We start from the raw sequence: 20,815 nt of genomic DNA, 5'->3' as shown, positions 1-20,815 counted from the left end.
ATGACTATCAAGACCGGCGGGGCAGCCCCGGGGCCCAATTTTTGTGCGCGAATTTTTCGGTGGGTGAAAATGCGAAAACGGACCCAGGGGTTAGGAACGATGAAAAAAATCCATGTGCGCAATCATTTTTGCGAACGGAGCTCACTTGGTTCCCCAAATGGCTATCGGGCCCGGCGGGGCTGTCACGAGGCCCAATTTAACTTTTCGGCGGGCGAAAACGCGAAAACAGACCTAGAGGTTAAGAACGATGAAAAAAAGCCGTGCACAGACGATTTTGCGAACGGAGCTCATTTGGTGCCCCAAATGGTTATCAGGCTCGGCGGGCTGCCCCGAGGCCCAATTTTTGTGCGCGAACTTTCCGGGGACGAAAACGTGAAAAAAGACCCAGGGGTTAAGAGCGATGAAAAATGTCATGCACGCAGACGCTTTTGCGAATAGAGCTCATTTGGTGACCCAAATGGCTATCGGGCCCGCTGGGGCTGCCTTAGGGTCTAACTTTTGTGCGGGAACATTCGAGCGGGCGAAAATGCGAAAACGGACCCAGAGGTTAAGAACAATGAAAAAAAAAATTCGTGCCAGCACACGATTTTGTGAACGAAGCTTAATTGGTGCCCCACATAGCTATTGGGCTCAGTAGGGCTGCCCCGGGGCCCATATTTTGTGCGCAAACTCGAAAACGGACCCAAGGATAAAGAATGATGAAAAAAAGTCGTGCGCGAAGACGATTTCGCGAACAAAACTCATCTGGTTCCCTAAATGGCTATCGGGCCTGGCGGGCCTGCCCCGGAGCCCAATTTTTGTGCGCGAACTTTCCGACGGGCAAAAATGCAAAAACGGACCCAGGGGTTAAGAACGATGAAAACAAGGGTGTGCGTAGACGGTTTTACGAACGGAGCTAATTTGGTGACCCAAATGGCTATCGGGCTCGGCGGGGCTGTGCCGGAGCCCCACTTTTGTGCGCGAACTATCTGGCAGGCGAAAACGTAAAAATGGACCCAGAGGTTAAGAACGATGAAAAAAAGTCGTGCGCACAGACGATTTTACGAATGGAGCTCATTTGGTGTCCCAAATGGCTATCGAGCATGGCGGGGCTGCTTCGGGGCCCAATTTTTGTTCGCAAACTTTCCGCAGGCGAAAATGCAAAAATGCACCCAGAGGTTAAGAACATTGAAAAAAAGTCATGCGCAGACGGTTTTTCAAACATAACTCATTCGGTGCCGCAAATGGCTATCAGGCCTGGCGGGGCTAACTCAAAAACGAAAACGAAAACGCAAAAACGAACCCAGGGGTTAAGAATGATAAAAAAAAGAAGCCGTGTGCGCAGACGCTTTTGCGAACAGAGCTCATTTGGTACCCTAAATGGCTATCGGGCTTGGTGGGGCTGCCCCGGGGCCCAATTTTTGTGCGAAAACTTTCCAACGGGCGAAAATGCAAAAACGAACCTAAGGGTTAAGAACAATGAAAAAAAATCATGCGCACACAAGGTTTTGCGAACGGAGCTCATTTGATGCCCCAAATAACTATCGGACCAGTCGGCGTTGTCCCAGGGCCCAATTTTTGTGCACGAACTTTCTGGCAGGCGAAATCTCGAAAATGGACCCAAGGGTTAAGAATGATGAAAAAAAGCCATGCGCGCAGACGGTTTTGCGAACAGAGCTCATCTGGTGTACTAAATGGCTATCGGGCCCGGCGGGGCTGCCCCGGAGCCCAACTTTTGTGCGCAAACTTTCTGACGGGCAAAAAAGCGAAAACGGACCAGGGGTTAAGAACAATGAAAAAAATCGTGCGCACAAACAGTTTTGCGAACGGAGCTCATTTGGTCCCCAAATGGCTATCGGGCTTGGCGGGGCTGCTCTGGGGCCTAATTTTTGTGTGCGAACTTTCCGGCGGGCGAAAACGCGAAAACGGACCTTAGGGTTAAGAACAATGAAAAAAACCGTGCGTGCAGACAGTTTTGCGAACGGAGCTCATTTGGTCCCCAAATGGCTATCGGGCTTAGCGGGGCTGCCCTGGGGCCTAATTTTTGTGTGCGAACTTTCCGACAGGCGAAAACGCGAAAACAGACCTTGGGGTTAAGAACGATGAAAAAAAGCGATGCGCAGACGGTTTTGTGAACGGAGTTCATTTGATGCCCCAAATGGTTATCGCGCCCTAAGGGGCTGCGCCGGGGACCAACTTTTGTGCGCGAACTTTCTGGCAGACGAAAACGCAAAAACGAACCCAGGGGTTAAGAACGATGAAAAAATACCGTGCGTAGACGGTTTTACGAACGGAGCTCATTTGGTGCCCCAAATGGTATCAGGCATGGCGGAGCTGTTCTGGTGCCCAATTTTGTGCGCGAACTTTCCGGCAGGCGAAAACGCGAAAATGAACCCAAGGGTTAAGAACGATGAAAAAAAGTCATGCGTAGACGGTTTTACGAACGGAGCTCATTTGGTGCCCCAAATGGCTATCAGACATGGTGGGGCTGCCAGGTGCCAAATTTTTGTGCGCGAACTTTCCGGCGGGCAAAAACACGAAAATGGACCCAGGGTTAAGAACGATGAAAAAAAGTCGTGCGTGTAGAGAGTTTTGCGAATGGAGCTCATTCGGTGACCCAAATGGCTATCGGGCCCGACGGGGCTGCCTCGGGACCCAATTTTTGTGCACGAACTTTCCAGTGGACAAAAACGCGAAAATGGACCCAGCGGTAAAGAACGATAAAAAAAAGTCGTGCGCGCACACGGTTTTGCGAACGAAGCTCATTTGGTGCCCCAAATAGCTATCCGGCCTGGCGGGGCCGCCCCGGGGCCCAATTTTTGTCCGCAAACTTTTCAGTGGGCGAAAATGCGAAAAACAGACCCAGGGGTTAGGAACAATGAAAGAAAGCCATGCGCGTCGATGGTTTTGCGAATAAAGCTCTGTTGTGCCCTAAATGGCTATCGGGTCCGGCGGGGCTGCTCCGGGGCCCAATTTTTGTGCGCGAACTTTCCAGAGGGCGAAACGCGAAAACGAACCCAGTGGTTAAGAACAATGAAGAAAGTCATGCGTGCAAACGATTTTGCGAATGGAGCTCATTTGGTGCCCCAAATAGCTATCGGGCCCCACGGAGCTGCCCCAATTGTTTTGCGCAAACCTTCCGTCAGGCGAAAACACAAAAACGGACCAAGGGGTTAAGAACGATGAGAAAATGTCGTGCGCACAGACGATTTTTCGAACGGAGCTGATTTGGTGCCCAGCAAGGATGCCCCGGGGCCCAATTTTTGTGCGCAAACTTTCCGACGAGCAATAACGCGAAAACAAACCCAGGGGTTAAGAGCAATGAAAAAAAGTTGTGCGCGCATACGGTTTTGCTAACAGAGCTCATTTGGTAACCCAAATGGCTATCGAGCCCCGCAGGGCTGCCCAGGGCCCAATTTTTGTGCGGGAACTTTTCGGCAGGCGAAAACACGAAAACGGACCTAGGGAATTCTAAAATCATTCTCATACAATTTTGAATAACAATCTAAATTATTGAGTTCAACAAATTAAACTCTCTCTCGAGACATCTAATTAACTTAGGTTAATTCAATTAATGGCCAGTTAATCAAAAGCTTTAAATACAAATAATTTAGAAATCCATGCAAAATCAATCAACCATAAATTCAGTATTCAAAATAACATTCCTTAAAATCCACAAACACACTAGAATAATAGAGTTTAGCCACACATGATTCCGATAACAAAATTTCACAAATAATCAATCATTAAGGAAAAAAATAAATTAACATAGAAGAAGGTTTTCCCTTCAGTAGGTCTGAATCCCAATCACGATCTCCTTGACTCTCACCACGAATCTCGTGTTATTCTTCAATAAAACAGCACAATCACAATCAATCTTCCCATCATGAACTGCCCAGAGACGATCTTAGATCAACTCTTAATCGAAATCTCGAGTCTTCCACCAAAAACGATCAGAACTGTTGTAATTCAGCTCTTGTACAGACTAAAATCGCTCAAAATTCGGCTCTGCCTCTTGCTTCTCTTTTTTCTAGCAGCGCAACACTGTTATTTATAATATGCTCACAGCGTTGCAACGCTGGCGTCATGCCAACCGCGCGTAGAAGCCGCAATGTTGCAATGCTGCCCTATTCCAAATTGCTCTTAGGTTTGCACGTTGCAACGCTCGACCAATGTTGGCTTCTCCGAATTGCTTTCCAAACTTGCCTATTTTCTCGATCTTCGGTCTTCTTCTTAATTCCATAGTCAACCCGTAAATGCTCAAAATGAGAGTTTTGCCCCGAGTTTTTACTCATATTCGCACAATTATTTCTGATACTTGGCTTCCTGAAATCACTCGATAAACTATATCAAACCAAATAAAAACTAGCAATAGTAGCTCTAAATTTGAAGGTAATAAAAGCACTTTTTAGATGCTTTTCAATGACAATGCGTAGTGAAGGACAACTGCCCCACAACCACATTGCCTACCACAGCTATCAAATCAACCCAAAGAAACCAGAGAAACTACAGTTGAGAAAACCGGCACAACCAGTGCTTTACCTACTCCTCTACTGACAACACCAGAACCATATTTGGAGAATGAATCAACGCATACAAAATCTACTTCCCAAGTCGTCATTCTAGCACACGCTTCACAAGCAACCAAAAACTCTGAAGGGCAGGAGTCTACTCAGAAAGTGAACCATTCCCTAGTAGATTGAGAAAAAAAGATGATAACAAACAATTCAAAAGCTTTTTGGATGTTTTGAAGCACCTCCACATCAATATACCCCTTGTGGAAGCATTGGAGCAAATGCCAAGTTATGTAAAGTTCCTTAAAGGTATCCGTGCAAACAAAAGAAAATTAGGGGAATATGAGATAGTGGCACTGATGCATGAATGCACCGCGCTGTTTCAGAATAATATTCCTGAGAAATTGAAAGATTCAGGAAGCTTCACATTGCCATGTTCTACTAGAGGAAAAGAGGTTGGCCATGCATTATGCGACCTTGGAGCCAGCAATAATTTAATATCGCTTTCTATATTCAAGAAGTTAGGTATTGGTGAAGCTAGACCCACCACTGTGACCCTGCAAGTTGTTGATAGGTCAATAACGCATCCTGAAGGAAAAATTGAAGATGTTCTTTTGCAAGTAGACAAATTTATCTTTCCGGCCGACTTTATTATCCTAGATTATGAGGCAGACATGGATATCCCCATCATTTTGGGGCGCCCGTTCCTGGCTACAAGATGTACATTAATTAACGTTCAAAAAAGAGAATTAACAGTTCGAGTGGATGATCAGAAAGTTAAGTTCAACATGTTTAATGCGCTAAAATACCTGGACCACATTGAAATTTGTCAATACATCGATGACCTCAGAATAGAACATTGGGACGCAATGCGAAAGAAATTAGACGAAGAAGAAGTTGAAAATGACGCAATCATGGAAGAAATTTGCATGTTGGTGAAAGCATACCTTGGTCTTGAATCATTAAATCTATTAGAATGAACCCAGTAAGACTAAACCATCTCTAGAGGAGCCACCCACATTAGAGCCAAAGCCTTACCAGCTCACCTCAAGTACGCTTACCTAGGAGATAATGACACCCTTCCTGTCATTATCTCTACTGCATTGGGCAAAGAGGATGAGAAAGCCTTGCTAAGCGTATTAAGAAAATACACAAGGAAATTGGCTGGACCCTGACCGACATTAGAGGAATCAGTCCCTCTTATTGTATGCACAAATTTTAGTTGGAAAAAGGAAACGAGAGCTCGACAGAGAGGCAGCGCAGATTGAACCCCGCTATGCGTGAGGTGGTCAAGAAAGAGATTATCAAGTGGCTTGATGTGGAAGTCATTTACCCCATTTCTGATAGTAGCTGGGTCAGCCCGGTTCAATACGTACCTAAAAATGGGGGAATGACCATTGTGGCCATTAACAAAATGAGTTGATTGCCACACAAATGGTGACAGTGTGGCATATTTTTATAGATTACCGCAAACTAAATCAAGCCACAAAGAAAGATCACTTTCCCTCCTTTTAATGACCAAATGCTCAATAGACTCGCTGGGAATGAGTTTTTTCGTTTTTTAGATGGCTACTCCGGTTACAACCAAATGGCTATTGTGCCAAAAGATCAGGAGATAACCATCTTCACAAGCCCATTTGGAACCTTTTCCTTCAGTCGCATGACATTTGGACTCTGCAACACGCCTGGTACCTTTCAAAGATGCATGATGGCAATATTCTCTGAATTCTTGCAAATTTCGATGGAAGTATTCATGGACAACTTTCTCAATCTTCGATAATTCATATAGCGTGTGCCTAACTAATTTGGAGAATGTGTTGAAGAAATGTGAAGAGACCAACCTTGTCCTAAATTGAAAAAAAGGTCATGGTTACATAAGGAATTGTGTTGGGACATAAGGTTTCTAAAGCTGAAATTAAGGTCAACCAGGCCAAAATTGATGCCATAGCCAAGCTGCCACCACTAGTAAATGTGAAAACACTAATAAGCTTTTTGAGGCACGCAGGATTTTACCGAAGATTCATCCATGGTTTTTCAAAAATTGCAAGACCCGTGCACTTCTTGAAGTTGACATGGTGTACTAATTCAATGACGCTTGCGATCACACATTCAACACTTTACAGGATGCGCTCATCTCTGTGCCCATTTTGGTGGCACCAGATTGGTCGCAACCCTTCGTGATGATGTGTGACATAAATAACTACACTGTAGGAGCTGTGTTGGGCCAACGGCGAGATAAATTCTTCATCCCATCTATTATGCTAGCAAAACTTTGAATGACTCACAAAAAAATTACACCACCACTGAGAAGGAAATGCTTGCAGTGGTGTTTGCGTTGGACAAGTTTCATCAATACTTAGTGGGAACAAGTGTAGTGGTCTATTTTGCGATCAAACAGTTAATGGATAAAATGGATGCCAAACCCAGATTGATTCGGTGGGTTTTGATCTTACAAGAATTTGATTTGGAAATCAAGGATAAAAAAGGAATCGAGAAAGAAGTGGCTGATCATTTATCAATACTGAAAAATCTGGAGACACAGAGGAAGGAAAAAGACATAGAAGATTGTTTCCCTGATGAAAAGTTGAAGGCTGTAAAAGGACAAGAACCATGGTATGCAGATATTGTAAACTTTTTAGTTTGTAGCCAAGCAGCGGAGGTCTATTCCCCACAACAGAAGAAGAAGTTGCACCATGATGCAAAGTTCTACTTTTGGGATGACCCCTTCTTGTATAAGTTAGGGCCAGAATACATTTTGCGTCGATGCGTTCCTGAGCACGAAATTTAACGCATCCTGGAGCAATGTCATGAGTCCCCATATGGAGGACATTTTGGGGGGCAAATGACTGCAACCAAAGTCCTTCAATATGGCTTCTTTTGGCCAACTTTATTCAAGGATGCCTGAACCATGCGGTAAATTGTAATCGTTGCTAGAGAACTGATAATATGTCCAGAAAGAATGAAATGTCGCTGACCTCCATCCTGGAAGTGGAATTGTTCATTGTATGGGGCATAGATTTCATGGGTCCTTTCCCAACATCAGAGAAGCATCTATACATTCTGGTTCCAGTTGACTATGTCTCCAAATGGGTGGAAGTAGTCTCATGCGCCAAGAATGATACGAACACAGTGACGAAATTTTTAAAGAAAAATATCTTTACACGATTTAGCATGCCCCGTACGATAATCAGCGACGAAGTTACGCATTTTATTAATTGCATCGTTACTAATCTTTTATTGAAATTCAATGTTAGTCACAGGGTTGCAATACCTTACCATCCACAAACAAATGGTCAAGTAGAGGTTTCCAACAGGGAGATAAAGTCCATCTTGGAGAAATTTGTCAGCACATCCAGCAAGGACTAGGCATAGCGACTGGACGAGGCTATATGGGCATATCGTACTGCTTACAAAACTCCAATTGGAATGTCTCCATATGCGTTAGTCTTTGGGAAGGCTTGCCATTTATTGTTAGAGTTGGAGCATAAAGTGCAATGGGCACTCAAGAAGCAAAATCTGGACTTGACAGCACAGAGGAAGCCAGGAAACTTCAATTAAATGAACTGGCTGAATGGCGCATCATTGCTTACGAGAATGCTAAGATCTATAAAGGAATAGATGAAAAAGTGGCATGATGGAAAAATTTGTAAGAAAAACTTAGTTGTCAGGCAACAAGTCTTATTATTTAACGCACGTCTTCATCTATTCCCAAGTAAATTAAAATCACGATGGTCCTGGCCCTTCGTCATCAAGAATAGATTCCCACATGGAGCTGTCGAACTAGCCAGTGAGGATGGAAGCAATGTTTTTAAAGTCAATGGTCAACATCTGAAGCCTTACTTTGGAGGCTTATTGGATCAAAGCAAGGAGACCATTGATATAGCCAGGCAAGCTTGATCACCGCATGGATGCACTTTGCGGTATTATGTGTTATTCTTTCAAAGGCATCCATCCCTACCCTTTTACTGCTTTCCTGGTTTAATTTATGATCTTGTCTTTTACTTGAACCTGTTATTTTGAGAATTTGATGCTAACCTATAATTGCGTTAAATTTATTTTGAATGGATTGTGATTATTTCTCATGATAATGGTTACTTAACGCGGCCGTAATTATGCCCTCCCTAGTTCAAGCGAATTCCTTAGGCGTCAAAACAGGAATGAGGACAGTTTATAGGTTATAATTTAAAGGCGTCAATTATGCGCCGACTGACGAAGTGTCCTTTCATCTGCCAGACATTTAATGATCGGCAGGCTTTTGGGATTCCCAAACCTGCCGATTATTCTTCATCGTGCCGCTTGCAAATCCTGATTTTCCAGCCTATTTTAACCCACCTCATTCCAATTTTCTTGCTTTTGCCTACAATGAGCATTATACTTTCTTTCTTGAATTTTAAGCCCTCAGTTTTCTGATCACCCAAATCTCTATTCACCCCTCGTATCCCCCTCGAAAATCAATTGCTGACCAAACCTCCAACTCTTCCGCCGCATCGACCTCGCCAGCCGGAGTCCCTTCCTCTGCTCGGGAGGTCACCATCCTTGCAGTCAGCCGCCACATTTCTACTTAGCCAAAACCACTACCTTGCCATCCTCCGTCGCAGTCTCACCATCAAATAGCTGAAAGGGGTCGAGCAAGGAGAGTGCCCTAGCCATCGATCCTGTGGTGGTCGCATCCCTGTTCCCGTCTGAAAGTGTGTTAAGAAGGAAGAATGATAAGGAAGTTTTTGGAAGCAATATGAGTAACATGGAGCGCGACAGGGGGTTTCCGGAGGCTAGAGTGGTAAATCAGCCTATGCCCAATGAGGATATAGTAGTTGTTGTGCCGCATATTGAGAACCTTGCGGCAATAGATCCTAAGGAGCATGCGCCAGTAGACTCCAATGGGGACCCATACGGGCTGTGATGGATGATGTTGAATCAAGACAGAGGGTTGACAAGGGACAACTAAGCACAGAGAAGGAAGATTTGGAAGAATTTGAGTGAGCTCAGTGGAGAAAAAAGAGGAAAGAGAAAAGGAAGGCTGAAAAGAAACAGCACAAGAAAGAGGAAAAGCGCATCAGGTCCGAAGAAAAGTGCCGACAGAGGGCAAAAAGTCCAATTTTTTAGAGAGAATCAACTATTGCAAGGATGGATGAACCTTTGGCAATGAAGAATGTTGAACCAAATATGCCATATCATCTATCCTTCCCTCATGATCAGTTGGCTGCATCTGAGGCTCAATCGCGCAGCCCACAAGAAGATGATGATGCACCAGTTGCTCCACTTGTCCGCCGATCAAAGAAGAGAAGTGTAGAAATCAAAGATGTTTAGATGGTGGGCGCAACCCTAGTAGGGGAGCTGGGTAATGACGTACAAGGGTCTTCTGTGGACCCAAAGAATGCACAGGTACTTGAGCGCATACAAAAGGACAAAGAAGAACGGGAGTAGATGTTGAAGGAAAAAGAAGCAAAGAGGGAGCAGGCTCGCTAAATCATTGCGTCTACGGATATGGCAAGACGATTACACGATGAAGAAAAGCGTCAAGCAAATGTGCTAGCAGAAGAGAGGCTAAGTGAAAGCTTGAAGAATAACGACGCATAAGAATTGCCTCTGAGCAATTAGAACAGGAGTTGAAGGAAGAAGCAAAAAGGAAAGAGAAGGAAGTGAAGAAGATGCGCAGGCGGGCGAAAATCCAGTGCAATATTGAGCTTAAAAGAAAAGAAAAGGAAGAATGGGAGAAGGAACGTGCAAAGAGGTAGAGGGCTCGACTTTCTGCTACACAAGTGAAGGGCAAGGAAAAGGTGGAAGGTGAAGGATCTCTTAACGAAGAGCATCCATGAGTGTGTTCGGATCTTTCCGATTTCACCGTGACCGAAATACAACATATACATTCTAACATATAGTTATGAAAACAAACAGTAATTAACAGTATGTTTTGAACACTAAAGAATAAGGGAAAGAGTTCTCATACCAGTTGAAGACCCTCTTCAAGCTTTAGAACTCAGATGCAGGGGAAGAACCTCCACCCGTACTCTAACGCCCAGCAAACGCGTCGTCTGCAGCAGCACGATCAACCATGAATAAGTGAACGCAGCAGGGACGACACCACCAAAAATAGAGCCCTTGGTATTCTCGGAGTGAGAACCCAAAGTGTGGTCTTTGGTGAGTTGGTAGAGGTAGGAGGAAGAACTAATCACGTAGACGATAAGTAAGTGGGAGAGAAAATGAAGCTATTGTATAGCTGAGTGCCGTTTAAAAGAAGCTACATAATCGTGTAGGTTTTACTAAGCGATCGTTTAGTAAAAGGTGGACGATCGTTTAGAAACACGGCACATTATGCGATCATTTAGGAAAGTTAAGCGATCGTCTAGGAACTAGCATGCGATCGTTTAGGCATGAGGTGTGCAATCGTTTAGGCGCTGAGCGGCTATCGTATAAGTTCTTGACTTATGCGATCATTTACGTTTCCACACCGATGCCAAATTTTTTTGAACCTTTGTCAAATGAAACTAATTTTCATTTTATTCTTTGGTTACCATAACTAAAGTGGCTGCTCCCATTAACGCACGTCTGAGAGAAATTTTAGGCCAATAATCATATAATTAACCAATTCAACAATTAATAAATATAATCATATTATATTCTTACCCTATAGTTTGATATCACATATCTACTATAGTAATTTCACCTCTACTTGATATAAATCATATTTATATCTAATTTTCTCCAAAATAATGTATCTCATACATTTAGTTAATTATATCATATATAATTAACCAGTTCAATTATATCATATATAATCGAATTTCCTCTTGTCAATTTGAACACTTCAAATTAACCCAAATACTAATTCTCGACTTTATCCAAGCTACCCAGGGGACCTAATGGACCTGTGGCTCAAAGCTCCAACGGTCCGTGAATAGTTGACTAAACTCTTTAGCCACGAGATCCACCATCCATTAACTGTCAGGCATTCCACTAAAGACCAACAATTGATCTCTTCTTACCATAGATATATTTCTGTGTCCATCAGATATAACCAGTCATGAGTACGATGACCCTTCACAGACGTTCGTAAGTACAGCTGGGCCAATTTACCATTTTCCCCCTGTAGTTACATCTCACTTCTTAAGTACCACTGATTCCTCTAATGAACAATATAACATAGTCCAACTAGGTGTGAACACCTCTCAGGCCAAGAGAAGGTGTGTGACTCCACATCATTCAAGCCTGGAATCAGTCCCCAAGGGAGCTATCTATCTACTTACCCTTATTTCGGAAAAGGAATGAATTCCATCTTGTGTAGCTGAGTTCCCAGCTCTCAAATCAGACGAATCCCCAAAATGGTAGGTTTGAATCGGCGACATGGCCACTCACACCCATACAAATCAAAGGACCGCCCTCAATGGCAAGAGTTCTTAATTCATTCAGGATTGAGGTCATGTTACCTATGGTCATCCTAGTGAAGTGAAGTCTCTGTCATGAACGGTGTTAAATATGAGATGTTAACACTGAAGAAGATCAGAATCGAGATTTCCATAAGCAACAGAATAAGACTATTCCAAATTACAATCATGAATCAACATATCATTTACAGTCGACTTCAAACAAACAGTTATGCGATTCATACAAAAATTACAGCATGTAAAATACAAAGGAACAAAGAGTAAAACTCTATGAAAATAGGTAGAAGCATCTCCACGCTCTGTTGCACGACCGTTCGAACAACCGCGACCACGAACACTCGATCTACATGACTGCACCATAGCAGAACACTTCGCGCTCGTCCTCAACGATCTCCTCCACAACACGAACTCCTCCGCAACAGCGAACGACCTCCACATCACCATGAACGACCTCTAGAAACCTCAATGGTATCAAGTTGAGTCTGACACAACCAACAAGGCGACCTTGGTATTCTCAGTGTGAGAATCCAGAGGGTGGGCTCTATTCGAACTTGGTATGAGGCAGACGAACGGAGGAAGCAACAATCGCATACACGACTAGGCAAGTGGGAGATGGTAGAGACCTATCGTATAGGTCGATGCCCAATCGTTTAGATAAAGCTATTCGACCGTTTAACTCTATCATTTAGCTCGGTCTGTCGCCTACAGACTCTACACGATCGTTTACCTTAGGCCAGTGATCGTCTAACAAAGATATGTGATTGTTTAGTAAACACTGCACGATGTTTAGCTCGCACCTGCACGGTCGTTTAGCTCGCCCAATCGTCGTTTAGTAAATCTGTATTTACTTGATGACCACCGTAAGTTTCTATACGCCAAGAGAAAACTCAAAATTCTTTTCAATCTTTTGTAAAAAAAAATTCTTTTCAAAATAGGAAACCACGTTCCTTTTAAACTCACGGTTACCATGATCCAATAACCACCTACTACTTTGGTTATTTAAAAGAAAAAGTATTAATTATTTAATAATTAATATTATTATAAACATAAATGATAACCAACTTATCATACTATATTTATAACCTATAGTTTTAATATTTCATCTCATGAAACATATAAACCATAGTTCTTTTTCTATTCCATGGTACTTAATGTAAATCTCATTTACATCAATCCTCCACTAGATGTATCTTATACATCATACCCATTATATCATATATAATCAAAATACCTCTTGTCAATTTAAACATTTCAAATCAACACCAATAACTGATCCTCAAAAGAATCCAAGCTACCAAGGGGGCCTCATGGTCCTGTAGATCCAAAGTTCAAACGGTACATGAATAACTGACTAAACTCTTTAGTCACGGGATCCATCATCCATTAACTGCCAGGCACTCCACTAAAGACTGACAGCTGAACTTTCCTCACTACAGATATATTATGTGTCCATCTTAACCAATGAGCAATGCGACAACCTTTCACAGATCGCTCGTAAGTACAGTTGAGCCAAAAACTGTTACGCCCCTATAGTTACATCTATCTCCTTAAGTACCACTGATCCCTTTAATGAACATAAGTCATAGTCCTACTATGACTGGGTCTTCTCTTCCAAAGAGAAGCTATGGCCACTATGTTCAAACCCTGAAATCAACCCTTAAGGGAGCAATCTCTCTACTTATCCCTGCTTCAGGAAAGGAGTGAATTCCATCTTGTGGATTGAATTCCCAGTTCCCAGATCAGACAAGTCCCCAAAAAGGTAGACATGTTGAGTTGGCAATCTGGCCACTCTCACCCATACTAATCAAAGGACCGCCCTCAAAGGCAAGAGTTCCCAAAACATTCAGGATTGAGGTCATGTCACCTATGGTCGTTTAAGTGAGATGTAAGTCTCTAGTATCAATGGCGTTATATGCAGAGTCTAGTCAACTCGTGGTTCAGGTCTTATACAAACTCTTTGTATAGGACACCCCCGCTCCACGTCTCTACATGAATGGTCAAGATCTACCATTTGTAGTAGTTTACAACACTTGCAAACCTCTACAAAGCGGTCGTATCCGTAGTGCCACCAGGATCAAGTATCCCACTTAATCCTTATACTACATACCGATTTAGGTTATCACTTAAGGCATGATCCACTTGTATATGACATATACATGCTTAATTTCACATAACCAAGGAGCTTTGTTTATTGGATATGAGTAAATGCTAGAATTAAATAACATTTACTTTATTCATTGAACAATGTGTATCTTTACAAAACAATAAGACTCTAGGAGAATTAGGACACCAATCCCAACAAACACTTCATGGTCAGGTCTTATACGACGCCCCCACTCGCATGTCCCCAACATGAATGATCAGGATCAGACCATCTGTGACAAGTCGAAACACTTGTGACCATTCCACAAAGCGGGTTGCATCCGTAGTGTTACCAGGATAAGGTTTTCCTCCTATATCCATATACTACAGACCATTTTGGTTTTCACTCAAGACATGATCCACTTGTATGTCACCACATACATGTTTGAGTTACATACAGATAACCAGGGATTTTAAGTTTATTGGTTTGTGGTTAAGCAAATAAAACATGCAACTGAGCAAAAAACAAGATGTGAAGTAAATATCATATATTATACAACACAAGCATTCATACAAACTGTTTACAAACTACAGGGCACGAGACTTTAGGGCATCAACCCCAACAGAAGGGAGTAGGTCATCACTTGCTCGGGGACATTCAAGACCTAGTAGAAAAGAAAATGATGATCTCCTCATGGAGATGGGATTCTGGCATCAACTCCACTGCTCGATTTTTATCACGAGCATTGTGGTTGAGCTCGGATGGGAGGTGTTCTATCAGTATCCATCCATTTTCATCCCAACACATTCTACCACGGCCGCCTATATGAATCAACAGATGCAGTGGCCATTGGCGATTGGGTTGTTCCATTCAATGCCCAAGATATCAACCAGTTATATAAGTTAAAAGATTTCCTGGATGCACCCGGTAATCGGTTGATAGAAAGCCCTGATGACAAACACTTGGAAGATGCGTTAAGAGTGTTGATGCATCTAGGAACCCAATGGACTCTTTCTTTGACTAGGATTCGCACATTGGCTTCCAACCGTCTCCTCTCCAAAGTGCGCCTATGGGTCTATTTGGTGAGGAAACGAATCATCCCAACAATGCATGAAAAAACAATTTCACAAGATCGAGTTATGGCCGCATATTGCTTCGCTCGCGGTATTCCGATCGATGTTGGGCATTTAATCACAAGGCAAATATGCAAATCAGTTGGCAGGCCTCGTGGCCAGTTTTTCTTTCCTTGGATTGTCACCAGCCTTTGCCTATCAGTGGGTTATGGAATCGAAAAAGAGCCTATGGCTGAGGTCCATGGATTGATTAGCACCAAAATCCTGAGGGTTCTGCTGAAAGATTCACCTCATTGCCCATAACTCCCCCAAATACCCCATCATTGACCCTAATGCCCCACAATCGCCCAGGCCCAAAAGGTCCCACCAATCTTCCAAAGGGAAAACAACTGCTCTTGAAAGCCTCGAGCGCATTCCAATGGATGAGCGCACTGACTCCCCTTCCCCTTTATCAACTACCCCTCTAAATCTTCTTGCTTTTTTATCACCTCTTCCAGAAGCCTTCACCAACCTCCTCCTCTTAGCTGATTCGGATCATCAATCTCCAGTAACTTCACCCCATCAATCACTGCAACTCAATCTATCTCCTCTACGATCGCCCCATGTTGATGACCCATATGATTCAGATGTTAGTCCTTCTCATCAGCCCTGAATCATAGTTGACAAGACATCCGGGGCATAACCACATCCTTCATTTCTATCGTCCACAGTTGTCGTTGATAAGCTCCGGGTGCTCATCAGCCATGAGTTCTCCTTCTTCGACAATCACTTACGGATTTTCACGCTAACAATTCCATGTTGTGCCAAACTCTGGTGAATGTGTAGTGCAACATATTCATTATCCGCCAAAATCAATCTCAATAAACTGAGCGAAACCACAAGTACTTTAATTTCTTGACTGCATATTTATATTGTCCCGTGGTTCCTCCTTATTTGCACCAGCCCTGCCGCCAGCTCTTGCTCCATAAGCTCCTCCCAATGATGCGTTGATAACTCCCCCCAACAATGACCCTCTACCATCAATGTAAATTTGGGGGTGTGTTTTGGAAGTTCTTCTCTGAATATTCTCTTTTCTTTTACTTGTAATTTACTTTGTGTTTGTTTTCAGTATATCTCACGATATATCAATTCTTCTACTTCTTAAATTCCAATTGATTCGCGTTGTCTTTTTTTCTCCTTCCTCATATATCTTTGCCTTATGTACTACTTGTTTATCCTCTTGAAATTCATTATTTTCATTCATCTTTTTGCGTTGTTTAAGAAGCTATGATGTTATGTATGCAAGTATTTAACGCATCCCAGTACATTACATGTTTCTTTTTATCCTTGTACCTTTTTCATTGATTCCCTCTTACCTTGTATTTGTGTAAGCCTCTGCTCAAGCCTCTTCTTCAAAAAACTTCAACAAGTGTGTTTTTTTAAAATGCAATGAAGACCTTGCACCTCTAAAATTTGGCGGTGGGAGAGGTTTGAGCATCTCAAATATATATATATATAATAAACCCCAAAAATCCTAACCTGAAATGAGTTAAGTTGAGAAAGGAACTTACCCGTAGTTGGATACTTCGTATGACACCCATGTAGGTAAGCCAAAATGAAAGTAGGTTACCAGGATCAATGCAAGGCAAAATTAATAAAATAAAGGTAACTCCACTGTGGCAGGAGTAGAAACTTAGCCAAGATAAGAGTTGAGTTGAGCTTAGAACACAATCGTAGTTGGATGTCCGCATGACACCCATGGAGACAAGCCAAAACAAAGAGTGTGACCAAGCTTAGCATTTTAAGCGCCAAATAAATAATTTCAATGAAAATTGTGCCCCTCCCTATAGGAAATGCATGATGTTTAAAAGTAGAAAAAGAATTTTGAGCATAAATTTGTTAAATCTAAGGCTAAGAAAGATTTCCCTGAAGAAGCGACTGAGAGTTAAAAGAAACAAACGATTTTAAAGAGTTTATGTAAAAATGAAGCATTCTGAGCTGCTAGTTGGCGTAATGTGATGATTTAAGTTGAGTGTGAGTTTCCTCAATATAAGATATGCTTGAGGACAAGTATTATTCTAAATTTGGGGGTGTGATAACGTGTAGAAATACAAGTTATTTGTGCCTCTTTCTTAGAACATGAGATAACGAAAAGGAAGAAAATGAACCATTCATGAGTGAATTTATATGTACAAATCAAAGTTGCGTGAAGATACTTAAAATGCACCCACTGACCGCATTTCATGGGCAACGTATGCCAAAGCTTGAATTTTGCAAGAAAACTCAGGAATATCGCATGCACTGGTCCTTTAAAAAGTATGTAGAGGACGCATGCCTCGGGATTTCACTAGTCATATCAATTGGTACTCTGAAAATTTCCTAACCATTGACCATGATGCAACGCTGCTCACCTACCTTGACAAATGATAACAACCAATCAATGTGAGGATCCCAATGCAAAGCATAGCAAGATTCTATAAATAGAGCCTCAGTGCTAGAAGAAAATACATCAATCGACAAACTGAGAGTTGCAGAAAAGATTCCACTATCACTTCCATCCCATCTCATCAGTGAAGGAGAAAGATTCCGAGAGGGTCTCACTCGCTTCATCCACTACGTCAAAGCTGGCAGACTAATTATCGAGATATTGATATCAATCACGAATCCATTTCATTCTTTTATTTTTAACGTGTTGTAGTACTTGCTTGACTAAGATATTGGGCAGCTTGTATTCAAACTCTTTTATTAACTTAATATCATCATCATGTTCATCTCTATCTTGTCTCATAATTGTTCAGTTGTCATTACCTTCCCCATGCATCACTAAATCCCATAGGGAAAAGGGGAAAGTCACTCTTACGATTTAAATCAAGTTTGAAAGTTTTATCATGTTTTCTTACCATATTTTGAGGTTATATTTGTCTGTGAAAGCATAACCAAGTAACATAGCTATCGTCTCGAGAGATAAATGGTAGCAGAACCTGTTAAGTAAAGCAAGAAGTAATTTTAGAGATAGAAACAACCTTGCGTTCTCTGTACTCCCTCTTATGCGTCAAAGAAATATGACCAGTGGAGGAAATCACTGAGAGGTGTATGACAATTAGGGGTATAAACCGTGATAGCATCTCATATAAGATTTATAGAGTTATGTAGTCACTTTCCCTCAAGCCCTTTCACATTCATAAACTCTTCTCTTTGAATTTGCGTCACCACACTTTTACTCAGTTGCAACTCTTACCCGATTTTGGTTGTTTAGAATTCCTTTATCGCATTCATTTAAGCTTTCTCATAAACACACCGCATCTTTAATCCCCATGCATGAATCACTGATCAGCACAATCGTTTCAAATCCCTATGTTCGACCTTAGGTTACCCTAAGCAACTCGTGATTAGGTTACACTTGGCTTTTGAACGAGAAAACTTGTAACTGGTGTATGTTTATTAAGATTGATCTCATAGACTCATTATCGCATAGCAATTTTGAGCTACGAAATCATCGCATATTTTATTCACAACAGTCAGCTTGAACGAATTATTTATGCATTTACTTAGGAATGTTAGTGAATATTCTTCTCAACCTTACTCTCATTCATTTGAATTTCATACTTTCCTAACAGACTGTTTAACTTGAAGTTGTAATTTCCATCGCATTCATCATTCAGAATAGCATGAAAACTCATCACCCACTTAGTAAACAACTCGCATCAAGATCGAAACAATATTTATCGATGCATATATATGACGAAATCCCTGAGTTCGACCCTAGACTCAACAGAACTCTAGTTGAGCTTATACTTGGGTTTAACTAGATAAAATCGTGCGTTAATAACCATCACTTGGCATTCATCCCATCAGAAATAAAAAAAATGCATCAGTAGGAAACGGTGCATTCTCAGGAAAAAATCCCATCTTTATCAGGCTCAGTGGCCTCTTCTTCGACGTTCTTTCTTTCCCCATCATAGGCTTTCTGCCCTTTTCTTCCCTCTTTCCCGCCGTTTTTCCCAGTGTTGCTTCTTTCTTCGAGGTGTTACCTTTCTCCTCAAGCTTTTTCTTTTTATCTGTCGCCTTCTTCTTCTCATCCTTCTCCCTCAAAACCCTCTTTTCTTCTTTTATTTTCTTCAAATTGCGCTTGAAGTGCTGAGCCTTCTCCCTGCGGGCTCTCTTTTCCTCATCGTTTTCCTCCTTCCACTTTTTTTCAAATTTGAGTGTGGCACGCTCCGCACTGTCCATCGACCCGTCCAACCTTGCTTGTGATGAGGCCCCAATTTTCTCAATATCCTCATCGCATACTTCATGATGAAATTTCGTTGCGATGATGAGGATTTCAGCTTACTTTCTCAGCTCCTGAAAGCTCTCCTTGACCTTCTTGGCCTTGGTAGCCAATTTTTCTTCCAATCGTTCAGTAAACGATGCAGACAAGACTATCTCTTCCTCGCTTTTCCTTCTGTCTTCCTTCATGCTCTTTCGTTGCAGAGGCTCTTCCTCTTCATCCAACAGATCGATGCATAGAGCTTCCGCCTTCTTGTCGCTTTGTTTCTTCAACTTCTTCTATTTAAACATGGCGAACATTTTCCCGATAGGCCCTTCCTTGACACTTAAAGGACTTGGCGCATTGGATGTTAGTGCCTCAGGGCGATCATGATGCATGCACAATAAATAAGATGTGAAAGAATGTTAGGCAGTGCGTCCTTTCACTATCCTAACAATCAGCTTTCATCATTCGAGTTTCCCTCATCTTCAATAAGTTTGACAGGAATGCATTGAGTTATGATCCCTACACAACCTGAAACTCATTGCAACACTTATTGCATCTAAATCATATTCCTAACCCTCATCAATTCAATCTTAAGAAGCAATCATTGTTCACAAAAAGTTTGAGAAAAGCATAAAAATGATTTAAGAAAAGCAATTAATTAAGCAATAAGCGAAATAAAAGGGAAAGCATAAAAAGGATACAAAAAAGATATGATGCGTCCCTGAAAAGATGTCATCGTTTCTCAGCACAGGGACATCCCAATCTTCTTTACTCGGGCTTTCCCAAATCGATGGAGACTTTTTCACAATCAAAATTGCCTCCAAAATATGGTTTAGTCCTTTAGCCATTGACTTTAAATGCATTGAATCCATCTTCATGTGTTAGTTCTACTGCTCCATGCGAGTAGATCTCTTTTATAATAAAGGGTCCATACCTGGAGATAAACGTAGTCATGAGTTGAATAGTTGGACTTTCTAGCCATTTTCAAAAGTTTTCTTGCAAATGCGTTAGTCATGCCAATGCTTCATGCATTCTTTGTAGATTTTGGCATTTTCGTATGCTTGTAATCTCCATTCATCTAGCTCTAGCAATTGCACTTTTCTCGCTTCACCCTAGGCTTCCATGTTAAAGTTTAGCTTTTTGGTGGCCCAAAATTCCTTATGTTTAAGCTCTAGAGGCAAATGACACGCTTTACCAAAGACCAGCACATATAGGGACATTTCGATGGTCGTTTTATATGTTATGCGATAGGCCCATAATGCCTCATCCAGCTTTTGCGCCCAATCTCTTCACATTCAGTTGAAAACCTTTTCAAGTATTGATTTGATTTCTCGATTGGAGACCTCGGCTTGTCCATTCATTTGTAGATGGTAAGCTATTGCAATTTTTTGATGAACGCTATATTTAGCAGACGCTTACTGACAATATGATTGATGAAATGAGTTCCTTCGTCACTTATAATGGCATGTGAAGTAGCAAAAATATTCTTTTGTAGGAACTTCAAAACTGTAGCTGCATCATTTTTAGTGTAGGAAATTGCTTCAACCCAT

General features: G+C 41.9%; 1 protein-coding gene across 1 annotated transcript; it reads left to right on the top strand.

Annotated features, from left to right (window-relative positions):
* The first annotated feature begins 4,774 nt into the window (after window positions 1-4,774).
* Window positions 4,775-5,473, top strand: LOC120088917 (uncharacterized). Its single transcript, XM_039046355.2, has one exon. The coding sequence runs from the start codon at window positions 4,775-4,777 to the stop codon at window positions 5,471-5,473; it is 699 nt and encodes a 232-aa protein (XP_038902283.2).
* The last annotated feature ends 15,342 nt before the right edge of the window (window positions 5,474-20,815 follow it).

This window comes from Benincasa hispida, chromosome 10 (genome assembly GCF_027475165.1).
Source record: "Benincasa hispida cultivar pf3 chromosome 10, pf3_genome.v1.1, whole genome shotgun sequence".
In the NCBI taxonomy this organism is placed as follows: domain Eukaryota; kingdom Viridiplantae; phylum Streptophyta; class Magnoliopsida; order Cucurbitales; family Cucurbitaceae; genus Benincasa; species Benincasa hispida.
Note: the sequence above shows the minus strand (reverse complement) of the source record. Positions and strands in the feature narration are given on the sequence as shown.